Raw genomic sequence first — 16834 nt, 5'->3', positions numbered from 1 at the left:
GGACCGCTTAGCCTATGGCATGCTATGGCTTAACCTGTGAATGCATCTTTCCTCATATCTGGTTTTATAGAATTATGACACATGCATTTCACCAAATTGTTAAACATTATTTTATTAAATGCAGAATAGATTTTACAATACAATGAATGAATTATTGATTGAGTTCACCAATTCGAAATTACTAGAAGATTATACAGATTGTCCTGTGAAAGTGGCTCGTGTACAATGATTCATTAATTTAAAAATAGGTTGCTTTTTAAAAGGAGACTAAAGTGTAAAAATAGATTTAACTTTAAAAATATGTAACGTGGAAGAAAAGTCACATAATTTACATCTGTGGCTCTAAGAATAGCATGGTGTATGATGTTGACAAATTGCTTATTATCACTCGAATAAATTTGCCAGCTGTGGCATTTTCATTTTGTATAGATTTATATTTTACCTTAACTGTACTGTATTACAATTCGTAGGAGTAAGGTTTCACCTATCAACGATTTATTTGGTGTGGTTGCAGGCAGAACAGAAGGCAAGTAAACATGATGTAACATACACAGTAAAGAATGCGAATACAAGCACTGGGGTTTATATGTCTTCCACTCTGCCTAACTCGATAAAATTCGGTGGAGTGCTCCAAAGACAACAGGATAGAAAAGTGAGATAGTTATTCCTCTACCACTTACTATGTCTTGCTATGATATGCTACAATAAAGTCAGTAATTGGCAACGGTTCCGAATATTTAATGATTGTCTCAAGTTTGATAGGAGTATTAGGAAGTGTTTGACGATACTGAAAACGGGAAAGGTACTTGTTTACTATCCTTCGGACACATTTATTTATTTTTACAGAAGAAACTACTTACCGTAATAAGTTCCTGTAGCATTGTCGAACATCGGGAAGGTGTTTTGTGTGATGTGGGAACGTTTCATAGCTGAAATTCATGTTGTTCGTTGAAAATTAATTCTCCGACAGAGAATAGCTAGCCCCACGAACCATTGGCGCGTGGATAGGTTAGTTCTGTTAGGTTAGGAAACATAGTTAAAATTTGGTGTCATGTTAGTATCAGGATCTAGAAATTGGAAATAATTGCGAACCATTGGCACTAGCCCCACGAACCATTGGCGCGTGATTAGGTTAGTTCTGTTAGGTTAGGAAACATAGTTCAAATTTCATGAAAACAACGTTCATACACCTTCAGCAATATTCCGCGAAGCAGATACGTAAGTACGAATGTCAAAAATTGACGAAACGAAAAAATTAGAGGTGTCCGAAGGATAGTAAATTTTTACCGGTTAAGAAAACATAGTTAAAATTTGGGGTCGTAAAACCATGCACGGGTAGCCCCACGAACCATTCACAGTAAGGTTAGGTTATGCAAGCATAGTTAAATTTTGGGGTCGTAGTAATGTCAGGAATATATATTTCGTTCCTTAAGTATTTGAAATGCAAAATCTTGTGATAAATAATGAGCAATCGTGCATTGTCTGTGGTGATCACAACTTCAAATTCGTGATTAGGAGGCCTCAATTAGTGAGTATGCGAAATATTACAAAAATCGGGGAGGGGTCCGGTATTGTAAATTCACTCCACAGAGTTACGAGGGTCACTATTTATATTTTGAGCCTTGGCAACACTGATTGAAGTTAGGCGCGATTTGACCTTTGCACAGAATCGTCTGGCATTTTTGACCATAACGTACTTCAAATGTTTTGTCAATAGCTTCATTTGTGTTGTTTATGTTGCCTTGGAGATTGCGAGTTAATTCAATAAAATTGAATTAACTCGTGAACATTTTCGTGCGATGATTTTTTACGATTTTCGACGTGGATTATCAAGACAAGAGTGCATCGATCAACTTATTTCCACATTTGGCGATGAAACCCCATCCTTTGCCACTATGAAACGCTGGTATAACGAATTTAATCGTGGCCGCCATTCGCTCACCGACGAGATTCGCGAAGGTCGTCCAAAATCAGTTCTTGTTCAAGAAAACATTGATGCTGTGAAAACCTAATACTGCAAGATCGTCATGTGGCATACTGTGAGATTGAGGCAACCATAGGCATTAGTTCCACCATCATATATAAAATATTACATGATCATTTAGCTGTGAGAAAGGTATGTTCTCGTTGGATCCCACACAATTTGACAAAAACTCAAAAAGACGCTCGCGTCAATTGGTGCAAACAAATGCTCAATAAATACAATCGTGGTGCTTCAAAAGACATATATAAGATTGTAACAGGTGACGAATCATGGATATATGCATATGAGCCGGAACGTAAACAGCAGTCGACTGTATGGGTGTTTCAAGATGAACCCAATCCAACAAAAGTTGTTCGCGCTCGAAGCACATCGAAACAAATGGTCGCCTGTTTTTTCGGGAAAACTGGTCATGTGGTAACTGTGCCTTTAGAGTTTAGAGGAACGTAGAACGGTCAACTCTGAATGGTACACAATAATTTGTTTGCCAGAGGTCTTCGGTCAAATACGGAAAACAAACAAATGCCGTCGGATCATTCTTCATCAAGACAATGCCAGCTGTCTAGCAACCGACTTTATGAACAGTCAAAAAATCGAATTGATGGGTCATCCGGCGTACAGTCCTGATTTGGCACCCAATGACTTCTTCTTGTTCCCGAATGTCAAGAATAAATTGCGTGGACAACAATTTTCGTCAGCGGAAGATGCCGTTGATGCGTTCAAAAACCATATTATGGAGGTGTCTCAAGAAGATTGGAAAAACTGCTTTGACAAATGGTTCGAACGAATGCAAAAGTGTATTGACCATAAAGGAGAATACTTCGAAAAACAATAAAGCAGTTTTCAATGCCAAATTTCTGTTTTTTCATTGTTAGGCTCAAAATATAAATAGTGACCCTCGTAAAAGCTTCACTAAGTATTATTTATCGCAGCAATTATGATTTGAATAGTAGCTTTCGTGAGAATCTTCTCTTCTCAACGAGGAACCATTCTGGTTTACAATCGTCTCGGACACAGATTACAAGCAGATTTTCACGGGTGGATCGAACGTAGTTGTGTGCTTGAGCCCAAATATTACGTGATCAGGTGTTGGAAACATTTAAGGACATTATCTTAAAGCTTAGAACCACTAAAACTTGACCCACCTAACCTAAGAACGAAAGCATACAGAGAAGACATTTTGTTGTACCCTTGACCCTTTGTACCCCCACTAGAAAGGGAAAAAAATTGCATGGTTTATGAAGATTGTGTTATTTACGGCTGGATTTTTTTCTGTTTTTTTAGCTGACTGAGATGTGCTATGGTAAACTAACTTTACTCAGTTACCTCAGTTTGAAGCAACCCAGCCTGTCATAGAAGTAAATGTAGCAAGATGGGACATTGCCTACCGCTACACTTCATATTTTGTTTTGTTTTGGGAGTGCTAATTTTGGTGGCTTTTTCGTTTACTCATGTCTGTGTGTGTGTGTGTGTGTGTCTCTCTCTCTCTCTCTCTCTCTCTCTCTCTCTCTCTCTCTCTCTCACACACACACACACACCAACCCACACACACACACACACACACACACACACACACACACACATACACACAAACAAACAAACAACCAACCAACCAACCAATTTCTACGAATAATTTGAATTTGTGTTTTAAGTCCACTTTATGCATCAGTAGGCTAATTGGGACTCAACCTACAATTTAAAGTGGGACCTGAACCACTGTGCACCTCCACTGGTATCAAACCCAGGTTTTTACAAATAAAAAATATAGAACTCCAAGATGGGAGTTTTTTTTTCACTTAAGCGCACCATACTTTTGGATCAAATATCTCAGTTATTTGTGGTTTTTGCATCCTGAAACACATTATATAATACATAAAACATCAAAATCCATTGATTGTAAAATCCGGTTTTAAGCCCACTTAAGCCCCTTCCAAAAAAAGTGCACATCTAATGCCACTCAACAAAAATGTCAAGGATTACTATTGGCATCAAACCTAACACACTTAAACCTCAAAAACTTAAGAAACCTAATAATATATAAATAATAACGCTATTAAATCTAATATTCCTAAGCAAATAAAACCCAACATATGTAAAAGAAATTCGTAATCTACAAATTTATGTACGAGGGTTACTTTTTAAGTAAGGTCCGTTTTGCAATAAAAATGAAACATACACTTCTCTATTTTCCTACATAATTTCCTTGCCGGTTTAAACATTTATTGTAATGAACTACGAGTTTTTGGATACCCTCCTCATAGAACTCTGCCGCCTGTGAGATAGCCAGTTACACACGGTCGTTTTCACTTCTTCATCAGCTTGCTGCCCAGAAAGGTCTTCAGGTGGCGGAAGAGGTGGTAGTTGCTAGGTGCAAGGTCTGGACTGTATGCAGATGATGATCTGATCAAATCTTTCTCGATTTTGGAGGTGATGTGATCAGCACCATGCTCTGGCTGCCTTTACCCTCCAGGGTTGCCCCCAGGTACCCATTGATTTGAAGCTGGTTGAGCCTGAGCTGCTATATACGGGGACAAGGCCAGAAATATTCCAACCTTAGATCAAACCTAGGTCTCCAGCATGGCAGTCAGAGGCCCTACCAACTAGACCACCGTGGCTCATACAACACAAAAAATCCTCATATTTAAATTCCTATTTCAATAAGATTATCAAACATCATTTGAGTTCACATTCATGCAGAAGTTGTTTTGCAGGCAACCAAACCTCATGTTATTTGGGGCTATATTTCTCATACTGCCCTGCGCTGTTGACATCAAACAGAATAAGTCTCATTGCATATTTTGAACATTTTGATATGGCGTGCAAAGTGTAAAATTACTTCTTTTCAGATGAGTATTTTTGTACTTATATAATGATCCTATTATATAACTTCTTTTTACTTTTTAATTAAATAAAGTTTCTATAGTTAAACAAAATAGTGAAGGGTATTTCTGATTTTTAAAAAAGTTTTCGCAAAGAACCATTCAAAGTCTCCTGAAATACTGCTGAAACAGTTTTTTTTATTCTTACACTTACACAGTAAGAAATCATCCCCTCTTCTACATACTATTTTAAATGGTCATTGTTAAAAACAGGGAAGACACTATTTGTTTCATATGCCATGCATTCAAGCGTGGAAGAAAATCTAAGAAATTTTGTCCGTTATAATTCTTTGCAGTATGTTGTTTGAATTTATAAATCCTTACACTTTCTGTAATGCTAATTGTTCTTTTTTCATTTTTCCAGTTAAGTCATGGACATCACCACACTATTTAAAGCATGTGTAAAGACTGTTCGAACTCGTAACAAAGCCTTTGGGGTAGGAAGTGAAGGAGACAAAAACAGAATTCTGTTTCCTAACCATCCTGAACGGAGTGAATTTATAATAAAAGCAAAGGAAGTTAATGGGAACATTACAAGACTAAGGGATTTTCTGCTGGAGCATAGAAAGGCATATCTTAATTTTGCCGCACATCTGTCAGATATCCCACAGATGTCGGATACTGAGCGAGACAAACTAGATTCCGGTGCGCAACGAATCATGAACACTTGTTTTCATTTGATTCAGGACTTCAAGAAAGAAACATTGAAGCTGCAAGGCTCTCCGCAACTTGTAGAACATAGGCAAGCTGTTTTAGACCTTGTAGAGAAATATCTTAAAGCGGTGTGTAAAATTTATACAGAACAGAAAGCAATAAGAGTGAAGCGAGCATTGGAAATGCAGAAGATGTCTAAACTGGAAATGGATCTACGAAAGTCAAAAGGGAGGTCGGATGAAAAGTTATCAAAAATGGACTTGAATAAGAAAAGTGATGATGGAAGTGTTATCCGTTCTAGAGACTGTGGTGAAAGTTTAGCAAAGTACCCAAAGAAAACAAGTGCATTGGAGCCCTCTTTCATCGATGAAGATGATCAACTATCACCGGAGGAAATGCAGATGTTTGAATTGGAGAATGCTCAACTGTACAATGAACTCAACAGTCTCTCAGAGGAAGTTAAGCAGATTGAGGGGAAAGTTGTTCGAATTGCAGAACTCCAGGAGATTTTCACAGATAAGGTGTTGCAGCAAGAGCAAGACATTGATAGGATATCTAGCACAGTTGTTGGTTCCACAGAAAATGTGAAAGATGCAAATGAGCAAATTAGGCAGGCAATTCAACGGAATGCTGGTCTGCGTGTGTACATATTGTTTTTCCTACTTGTTATGTCATTTTCATTACTCTTTCTTGATTGGTATAATGATTAATCATAAAAGCATTGTTATATTAAGTATGGGAATAAACTGGAGTATTCTTTTCATGTGGTGTTTCTGTACAAAATATATGCAAGGGTTGTTTCAGGTTGACTGAGATTTTTGTCTGTAAAAAAGTGATGACTTACTAGTACAATAGAAAACTCAGAGGACATAGTGTAATCCTTCATGAGCACTCAGTGCCCACCATGATGTAATTTGGTGTATGCACAGCAGTTGCAGCAACCAGGGTGTATGTAACAGGGGAACAGTGGTGCATAATGAAATTTCTTATGAAGAAGAATGTTAAATCAGCTGAGGTTTTGAGATGATTGCAAGTGCAGTGTGAGGAACAAATGATGTAATAACACGAGTGTGGGAATGGTGTCAACAGTTTGTCAAAGGACGAGCGTTGGTAATGATGCAAGGATGGACATGTTCATCCAGCCACAGTCATGCCAATGAATATCACATGTGTTGAACAATTGATCCTTGAGAACTGGTGAGTAACAGTGTAGAACATTAGATACAAAATAATATAATACACTAATTTTTAGTGGTTTTTATATTTCCTGTGATGTTTTGTCCTGGTTTCCCAGAATTTTTTCAAGCTTACACCAAGATAAATGAAGGGGTCCCGGGTTCGATACCCGGTGGAGGCACTAGTGGTTCGGATCCCACTTTAAACTTTAGATCCAGTCCCAATTAGCCTTCCTGTTCATAAAGTGGACTAAAGAAAATAACCAAGATACACACAACCTTCCATGTCCTGTTTTTGCCACCTTGCTGTACCTCTCCAGGTGTCATAACTGGCTGTTTCTTCCCTTGCCCTCCATATGGACTAGCCATGTAAGGTTGTGTGTGTTTTGTCCTGGCGTAAGCTTGAAAAAGTTCTGGGATACCAGGACGAAACGTCACAGGACAAATAAAAACCACTAAAAATAATTGTATCTACAAAAAGTGGTTATGCGAATCTTTAAGAAGAACATAGATATGTGTAGAACATTACGACTGAGGTGAATATTATTTTTGGCAGTGTGGAGACAACCGTTTACAAGCATTGACTCTCCACTCGTTTTTCTGCACATTGATGAAGGTAGCTGTCCAAATTGCCATTTGCAAGGCAAGACCTCGAATGTTGTCTGGAAGTCCATGGCGGATGAAATTGATGAAGAGGGTTCTTGATAGCGTTGTTCACTGGACATGTCTTTTTCCTCCATGACAATACCTGACTCTACACGAACAATTTGACATTTAATAGGAACAGCTGTGGCTGAAATGCGCTGGAAGGCTTTTCTCCATTAGCCTTACGGTCCAGACTTGGCCCCCAGTGATTATCATCATTTCTTTGCACCCCATAAAGACTATCTGGTAAAATTTGAGGAAGATGAATCCCTGAATAAAGGTTTCTTTCAGTGCCTATGGCAGTAACTCAGTTCTTTCTATGCCAAAGAAATTAGGGAAATTCTACATTGATGCCAGCAGTACCTGGATGCACATCGCTAATACTTTGAAAAACTGATATAGTTTGGCATTTGTCGGATCTTGCATTTTCTCTATAGTCTTGGTCAACCTTCAACGACCCTTGTAAATTTGCCAATATGCATAATTTCTACAGAAGTAGGTATGACAGATATATCATCTGTCATGCCCACTTATCTGCAGTGGGTTTGATGGATATATCCATCCTCAACATTCTCTGGCTCATACGTCCTGCTTACAATGAACTATGGACGTGCTTCTTTCATAATAACTTCTTCGTTGCTTCTCTGCCAGATGTTATCTTTCACTTGGAGCCAAGGTGCATGCCAATTCAGGAGCTGCGTGAGTTGTTTTTTTATTATTGAATTAGTGGTTTTTCACTTTTGGCCAATCATGATGATGAGTGATAAAATTGATGAAGGGTCACTCATAAAAGAAACACCCATGGTCAGGTCAGGATTCAAACCTAGGGCCCCAGGTTTTTTTAATTTCTTCACCAGGCTCTACGCAGCAAAAGGAATTGTCTATTTTTTTTGTGTAGAAGAGCGACTTTTGGAGAGTAATGAGGATTTGTAATTTTTTAAATTATTCCACTTAAGAAAGAGATTTGTCATGTGCATGTTACCCACTTAAGGGCAGGGTTGTTAAAGGTTCTGGAACCCATAAATTCTAATGAATTCTATAGTATTCCACAACAGGACCGGAACCTTTTTTCTCGCACAAATTAAATTCCGTCAAAGTTGTATATTGTTTCATTTCAATACGGAACTTTATCATATTTAAATTGATCCATAAAAAAGGTTCCTGGACTGAATTGAAATACTTTACAGATAAAAAGGTTCTTTACGGTCAGAAACCCATTTACCCTTGCTGATTTTCTCTCCTGGACCGGCATTGAATTTATTTAAAATTCCTGGACCTTTAAAACCCTGCTTAAGGGGCTAAAATGAATTCTCCAATAAATGGGTTTTAGAAACATATATATAAAACGTACTATATTGAATATGACTAGTTATTTATTTGAAAATAATTTACACTGATATGGCGACGGAAGGCACCAACGGAAAAATCATCACTGAAAGGATTGTTTTCTGAACATATTCACAAGGGACTACTTGGGAAGATTGTTATATGTTGATGCCGCTGTGTTGTAAGTGCAATTGTAGTGCAGGTTCTTCTTTTCTTTTTGTGTTTTTCTATAGTTTTCTCTCCGATAATTTAGAATGGCAGTTATATCAGATTGGATAACTTTCTACTGGTAAGCTTAACATAGGGATATCTGAAGCGGTGCCTCCTTGATGGCGTAGTGGTAACTTTGTTGCCTTGTAATCAAGGGATACCCAGTGGAGGCACATTGCACAGTAGTTCAGAGACCACTTTAAACTGTAGGTCGAGTCCTGATTAGCCTACATGTACATAAAGTGGACTTAAAACTTCAATGAAAAAAAAAGAAACAAACAAATGTCTGGAGCAAGAAACTAACATCTTTAGCTAATGATTGGGGATTAATTCTCTCTCCGGTGAACTAGTTTCTCCATTTGCATTAATGAGGATCAAACATAGAACCTTCAAACTAAATATTTTCTTTTAATTTCTTCTTAATCACAGGCATTCGTGTAAGACATGACTGCTATGTAATATTCTTGGTATGTTTAGGTGGAATATTAGTTTTATTTATTTTGGTTTTAAGTAAGGTGACCATATTATTTTGACCCAAAAATGGGACATCCCAAGATCAGTTTACACCCTCTTAAAAAATCGATTAGGCCTAATTATAAAATTCTTATTATTAACATATTGCTAATATTTATTAAAGAATGGATTGCATAAATGATACATCATAAGCAATAAATGAAATATGTTCTCCAGTTTTCAAGAGGTATTAATTATTATGATCAACCTTTGATGTTAGTCCTATGCTGAAGTTGAGTAATGCCAGAAGTATTTATCAGAAGAACCAATCTTCTTGAGAGCAGCTTTATTCTTCGTCAATCATTTATAATTCTCCCGGAAAACCTTAGCCCACATATCACACACACAACTCTAGATTTTTCTTTTGAGTTTTTGTCAAGATGCAGGAACTTCAAATTCTTTTTGCAATTCCATAAAGAAACTGCATGGTTATTTTGCTCTACAAATAACTGAATACATACAAAGCAATGCATCTTTTTAGCATGAAATGTGTGTCAAATTTAATTTGGTTTTCAAGACGACTACTAGACTTTTATAAAACGGGACAAATAGTGGCTTTTTAATACGAGGGGTATCAAAAAGTAATTGAGTAAATTTTTTACAGCCAAACGGAAATGTATTCACAAAAACTGAAATATACATTTTGAAGGTTGAACATTACTCTACTTTTCCACACAACATCCATTCACATTTATACATTGTTCCACCATGACACCAATGTATTGAAGCTCTTGCGGTAGAAATCATTCGGCTGGATGCGTAACCAACGACGCACGGCTGCCACAATTTCCATGTCGCAGCTGAAGTGTTTGCCGGCAAGCGGGCAAGGTGTTCCTCCAGTAGGCCAAACAGGTGAAAGTGTGATGGGGCCAGGTCTGGCCTGTATGCTGGATGCTTGACAATTTCCCAATGCCAAGAATTTACTTTTTGCAGCCACATGGGGACGAGCATTGTCATGGAGAATGATGACCACCTCAAGAGATTTTGTTGGACGTTTACGGCGCAGAGCAGCTCATAGACGATCCAGTGTGGCACAATATGCAGCAGCATTTACAGTTGCTTTTTTTACCCCAAAATCAGCAAGAATGACACCCTTGCTGTCCCAGAAAACGGTAACCTTTCCTGCAGATGGGGTTGTCCTGAATTTTTGGGTGCGGGCAAGTTTGTATTTTTCCATACCATACTCTGTCACTTTCGTTCAGGGTTATAATGAAAAACCCACAATTCGTCCCCAGTAACAATGCGGTTGAGGAATGAGTTTCCAGCCCTATGATACTGGAGCAAATGCTCAAGACTGTATCCCATACAGTCCTCCACATGCTCTGGTGTGAGCTAGCTGTCTGGGGACCCACTCGCGGACACTTTGCAATACCCAAGTTCTTCATGGATGATTGCTAGGGGCATGCATATTTCGTTTTTGACGAAAAAACGAAATTTGAAAAAACACATTGTAGTGTTAATTTTTCATATTTTTGAAAGGTGTGAGATGCATTTTGTAACCATGTTTTGTCACGAAATAATGCGAAATGAACTGCAAAAAGCGAAATTAACTCTTAAGCACGAAATTTAGGGTTTATTCACAAACGTGGCACCTTCTGAGGTCTGAATTATACTGAGAGTTATGCAATTCCCGGAAAATTGATTAATTCTGCTGTTAATATTGGAGAAACAAAATTGACTCCTTTACACAGAAATAAAACTCGGATAACTACATAAATGGGCTATTAGAAGTGAAATGTTAATTCTGTGGAATAAGTGTAGTTTTTAAATCAAATTTTAGGATTATATTCACAATTTTAAAACCAAAATGTCTTTTTACATACCACTTTTGATCCAATTTTTCACCGCTATAACACCGATATTTTATTTTATTTACCGCTTTTGAACCCGAAATTGACTGTTTTTATACCGAAATTTTGCTTTTTTATTTACCAAAAATATGTGCCTCTAATGATTGCATATGCACTGCCATATGAAATGCCCACTGTATCCACTGTTTGGATTGTTGACCGCCGGTCCTCCTGAATCAGTGCTTCCACAGTGTCAACATTGCTCTGTGTAGGGGATGTGGAAGGCCATCCAGAACGGGGTTCATCGAAGACATTTACACACCCTGTGTTGAACTTTGCACACCAGTTACAGACATCTGTAAATGTCATGCACTTGTCACCATACACTGCACACAACTCTCGATAGATTTCAGGTGGTTTCTGTCCCTTTAACCACAGAAACCGAATCGCACTCTGCAGCTCAACTGTGTCGAATGTCTGAAGCGTAGCTGCCATTTTGAAACAACTGCCACTCGGCATGCACAAGGTGCACACACCTGCCATCTCGTGGAAAGGTGGCAAAAATACATGTACTTCCAAATGTATATTTTAGTTTTTGTGAATACATTTCAGTTTGGCTATAAAAAATTTACTCAATTACGTTTTGATATCCCCTCGTAATATAATTGGGATGACTTTAAGAGTATGGGTACCTATCTTAGAAAAAAAGAAATAATAAAACAGTGGTTATTACCTTGATCAAGGTTTCAACATTTGGTAATTTTTTTTGTCACTCTTATGAAGTTGAACATCAGAAGAATTTCCAATTACTGAGCAAGTGACTTGTTAAGAACAACACAAAAACAGCACTACAAAAAACACTAAGAGTTTGTCCAAGCTTTCTATTCCATCTCTGAATCATCATCAGGGCTAGGCAAGAGGCTGTGAAGGAGATGTGGTTTACTTTTCGCTCACTCAATGGAAACTCCTCTGTGTCCCCTCTGCCTTGATGATTCCGAGATGGAATCGAAAGCTTGGTCAAACCCTTAGTGCTTTATATAGTGTTGTTTGCATTGTTTTGTGTTGTTTTTAACAAATATGTTGTCGGCATGTGAAGAAGGTTTTTACTGTTATACTTAGCAAGTTATTGAGACAGTAGCAGTCTACGAGCACCTCCATCCAGGATGTCCACAAACCACAACTATGCTGAATAAGGAACTTGTTGAAGCAGACTGTGTGTTGATCCCTCTAGCTACATCAATTGCTTTTAGCCCTTTGTAGTAAATGAAGGGGAGATCGATGGAGATCCTGAACCAATGGCAGCTGAAAGGAGAGTGCCATTGTGCCATGCATTCTTTGCCAAATATACGACAATAAATATAGTGGAACCTCAATGTTAATGTTTTTTTTTTATGGGACCAAGAGTGAAAACTTAAAATGCAAGATCAGGAAAAACTTTTTATTTTGCTATGTTGGAACCACGGTGACTGAATATATAATGGGAGAATGCAAAATTGGGATTTCACTGTATTTATATTTCACACCTAAGCAGATTCGAATCTTGAATTAAGTTTCAGCCTAGAGCTGCACCAGCCATAGTGCCTTTGCCATGTGGCAAAACATGGCCTGGTACTGATGACAAATGTGAAGATGCTCTGGGATTGCAGTGAGGAGAATGGGCTAATCCATGCTGCTTTCGCCATAGCCCTGTGTTAGTTTTTTTTTATTTGCATTGCTTGCAGTGTGTCCTATTCTGGTGGGAAATTCTGTTGTTTCAAATAAAGCGAATGTAAAGAAAAATGAAAGATCATGGAAAATGTAGGAATTAGATGGATTTTTTACAATATTTTGGTGGATTGTAGTATAATGTCCCTATGCTTCAGAAGTGGTACTATAATCTCCAAATACCACACTTCAGTAACATGATGTTGGACAAACTAATATAAATTCCCCTTATGTGTGTTGCTTTTCTTACTTTGGGCTAAATGTGAGAATGGTGTACGAATGAAAATACACCTGCACCAATGATCAAGTTGAGATTCAAACAGAGATTATGATTAGAATACTCGAATGTGCTCAGCCTCTAAGGAAGATTTCAGATCGAAGTGACACGTCCTGCTTGAGAATTTCACCAATCGAACAGTCTTGTGCAGCATGTCACGCAACTACAGTGTGAAATGTTGCTGTTGATTGGCTCATTCCCAATGGATGTCTCTCTCATGTTGCTTCAATCTGAAATATCCTAAAGCAGCCCACTGAGTTTTGAATTAGATTTTAAAAATGAGATATTAATAAGGATCAATGTATTCAGTTATGCCACCACAATAATATGTACTTACATCAACTCCATTATATTTCTGTGACATAAGCTTGTGGGAATTTTATTCTGATTTATTAAAAGGGTTAGCACTACCTCAGGTACCAAATGGCTGCAGTCCCTGACCAGAACAATCTGATGTCTTCAGAATTGTGTGTACACCAAACACCAAACACATTAATTTGTAAATTTTGTTCTACATATTTGGGTTAATCAAGATGACTAAGTTAGATGAAAATAAGCACAATGCAATGGCCAAGATGAGGACCAGACTTGAACCCTGAAGCTTAGACAAAGAGATCCTGAGTATAGAACTCAACTTGAAGTGATCAAAGCCTAAAAGGTCGCAATATATGTACACGCATGAGAAATTATACTTTGATATGTCCACACAAATTTTTCATTTATATTCCAAAATATTAGACAGTATTATAAGATTAGAAAGAATATATCCACTTTTTCCCTTACGTTACCAGCTTATAAAGACTAAATAATTTCTGGAACACCAAATTATTTATTTGGTATTTGTTTCCTTTTATTTTTACAGAATAATACAATCTTCTTGAAAGAGTAAAGATTCAAAATTTCACCAGTCTTGCAATGAAAAATTGGGTTTTCTTCACACTACTTATAAAACATTTTCTTTCTTATACACATGTACATCTACTATACATTTATAATTCTGGTTTTAGGTTTGTACTCTAATTTTTCCTCTCAAGAAAAAGAAAAAGCAAATTACGATATGTGACATATGAAAACATAAAAAAATATTACTCGTAACAGATCTAAGATTTAAGAAAAACATGTAATTACTCTAGTTTATTTCGGATCAAAATAAATTGCATTTTCTTGTGTTTATTTCGAACACCATGATCCATCACAGGTGAAAAATAGTTATTAGAATTAAAAAAAAACAACATTAACACTGAACATCTTATACACATATACAGTTTTACTTTAAACACAAGTACCGAACTGCACACATTACTTTGTATTTTTCTTTCTAGATGCAACATTTGTACAAAACTGCTTAGTACATCAATGATTCATTCCATGTAATAATATAGTCTTGCACTCATTATGCATTTCCATAAACATTCAAATATGATGACAGTACAGGAAGAAAAAAAGGTTCACTTTGATGAACAAATGTATTTCACAGCTGCATTTCAAGAGTGATGAAAAATAACTTTCACGATTATTTCTACTCCTGTTTTTCCTTTGTAAACACAATACCATTGAGAGCTGGCAGTATTTTGTCACAATAAGCTTCCTCGCTATGTTCCTTTGTCAAAATTCATTTCCGTTCCCCGAACCATTCATCACTTTCATTCACTAGTGGTGTTGGTGATTCAGATACTTCATAAATAGTGAACTCCACAACATAGCACTAAGAACAATGCTGAATGCCTACACAATTATACTCTGTCATGTAAAGACTTACATCAGCTAGAAGTAAGCTATTAAACACATCCAAGTGCAATAAACTACAAACAAACTCTGCTCAATGCTTATACAATTTAAAATAAGTCCACAACAGTCTTAAGTGTTTTTTAAAAAATAAGTGCCTTTGAATTCCTGGTATGGCAGCATAAACATATCAGTTTACATACAACGCATTTTCAACATAAAATACTGGCTGGTATCACCCCAAAACTAAACAGGTGAACATAAAATAATAATAAAATTAACCAAAAAACAAGGCAACAAAGAAACTACATGGGAAGAAGGGGGGACATAAATATATATGTATCTGGCAACAACTAGACAAAGGTATAAACTTTTATCTCCCATTTCTTTATGACTATTTACCATTCAAGGGGGATTGATTAGAACAATATTCATAACTAACGTGTAGGAATTCCAGTTCTTTTGTTTCATACAACATTCTTGTTGTTCTCTCAAATTCATACACGCATGCGCACACATACACACATTGCTTTATTTACATATGCACAATTTGTCTTTCAGTGGTAGGTCAGCAAGAGAGCAAATTATATTTTATGCTGAAATGACAATTAATCTACGACTTTTTCATTATACTTTTCACATGCATGGATTCAAATTATAGGGGGTTGGAAAACAAATATTGAGTTTACCACTGTGTCTAATTCAAGTATTATTTAAAACTTAATGTCATCTGTGGCAATGCTATTCAAATAACAGATACACCTGAAACATTTTATTAATGTGTGTAAAGTGCAAGTTAATGTATAAGTAGCATCCTGAAGTAAAATTGATAGAAGCTGGAAGACTTGTTAAGGATATTCAGTTACTATGCATGTATTCCCATTTTCTCTATAATACTGAAATGTTGTTTTGTCTCAAAATGTTTTGTTTCATTTGGTTTGAAGTTAAACATGTTGGAATGCAACCCATAAGTAATTGCATAATTAGGTTTTAAAATATTTACAAATGTGACAAGACATATTTTAAACTGAACTGACACCCATATATCAGGAACAGTTTTAATTTATTCACTGATACCTGCCAATACTTTCCCAGAGTTTGAGTGTTTCTTGGGGTTTGCAAAAATATCGCACAAAGGTTTGTTGAGTCTTAATGATCCTTGAAATTAGGCAAAATCTGAAATTTTCATTCACTTTTCTCCAGTATTGTGTGAAAAAATTGATTTTGTGATTTATTTTATATATTCCAATGTAATTCTTTGAATGTTTTAAAGCACAACTCTGGTAAATTGATGCAATAATTTGCAGTGGAATTTTCAACACATTTTTTTATTTTTTTAACAATCTTCGAGCACATTGCTTGGTATATGTGAGAATCAGAAAGAGTTGGTATCTATCGGTTCAATCCTAATTATAATATACTTGTGTTGAAAACGTTGTTGTGTGCTATTATTTGATCTTTCTTTGCTTACATAATACTAAGCAGTTTTTAAAAGAAATGAGTCTTCAATTGCTATGATGTACATGGTAATTATTTAAATAATCTCTTTCATCCAATGGCAAGTAAGTTATGTTGTAGATGAAGTATGACCCCTTCTGTTTTAGTCGTATAACTGAATGTTACTGAAGATAATGAGAAGCACATGATAGTAAATTTAACTCTCAATAAAAACATTTGTCTGGTTTACTTCTGAACTTCTCATGAATGTGTAGAAAACAAACATTATGGGCAACAGATATAAGAATTAGGTTTGAACGCACCACAATTTGGTAGAAGTTACAACAAGTATTATATTCCTTCCACTTCTTTTTCTATGAACAAAGAGAAATTAACATTTTAAAGTTCCTTTTATGTACTCAAAATAATGAAAAATTGATAGTATGGGATTCTATTCTTTATCATCTTGGATCCCCTAAATTTTGCTGTCGTAATTGCAAAAAACATTTTTTATACGT

The 16834-nt window shown here is 36.4% G+C and overlaps 1 protein-coding gene across 2 annotated transcripts; it reads left to right on the top strand.

The window, feature by feature from the left end:
• Positions 1 to 397: 397 nt before the first annotated feature.
• Positions 398 to 6275, top strand: Syx18 (syntaxin 18). Of its 2 annotated transcripts, none has more exons than XM_083119831.1 (2): positions 398 to 526; positions 5225 to 6275. In XM_083119831.1, exon 2 carries the CDS (start codon positions 5232 to 5234, stop codon positions 6222 to 6224), a length of 993 nt encoding a protein of 330 aa, XP_082975957.1. In that variant the 5' UTR covers positions 398 to 526; positions 5225 to 5231; the 3' UTR covers positions 6225 to 6275. The 2 variants fall into 2 exon arrangements, with proteins under 2 accessions (XP_082975957.1, XP_082975958.1); XM_083119832.1 differs by lacking the exon at positions 398 to 526 and adding an exon at positions 554 to 652.
• Positions 6276 to 16834: the final 10559 nt, after the last annotated feature.

The sequence above is a fragment of the Lepisma saccharinum genome, chromosome 3, assembly GCF_977018435.1.
Source record: "Lepisma saccharinum chromosome 3, izLepSacc3.1, whole genome shotgun sequence".
Lineage (NCBI taxonomy): Eukaryota > Metazoa > Arthropoda > Insecta > Zygentoma > Lepismatidae > Lepisma > Lepisma saccharinum.
The sequence above is the reverse complement of the archived record's forward strand: the minus strand, read 5'-3'. Positions and strand labels throughout refer to the sequence as shown.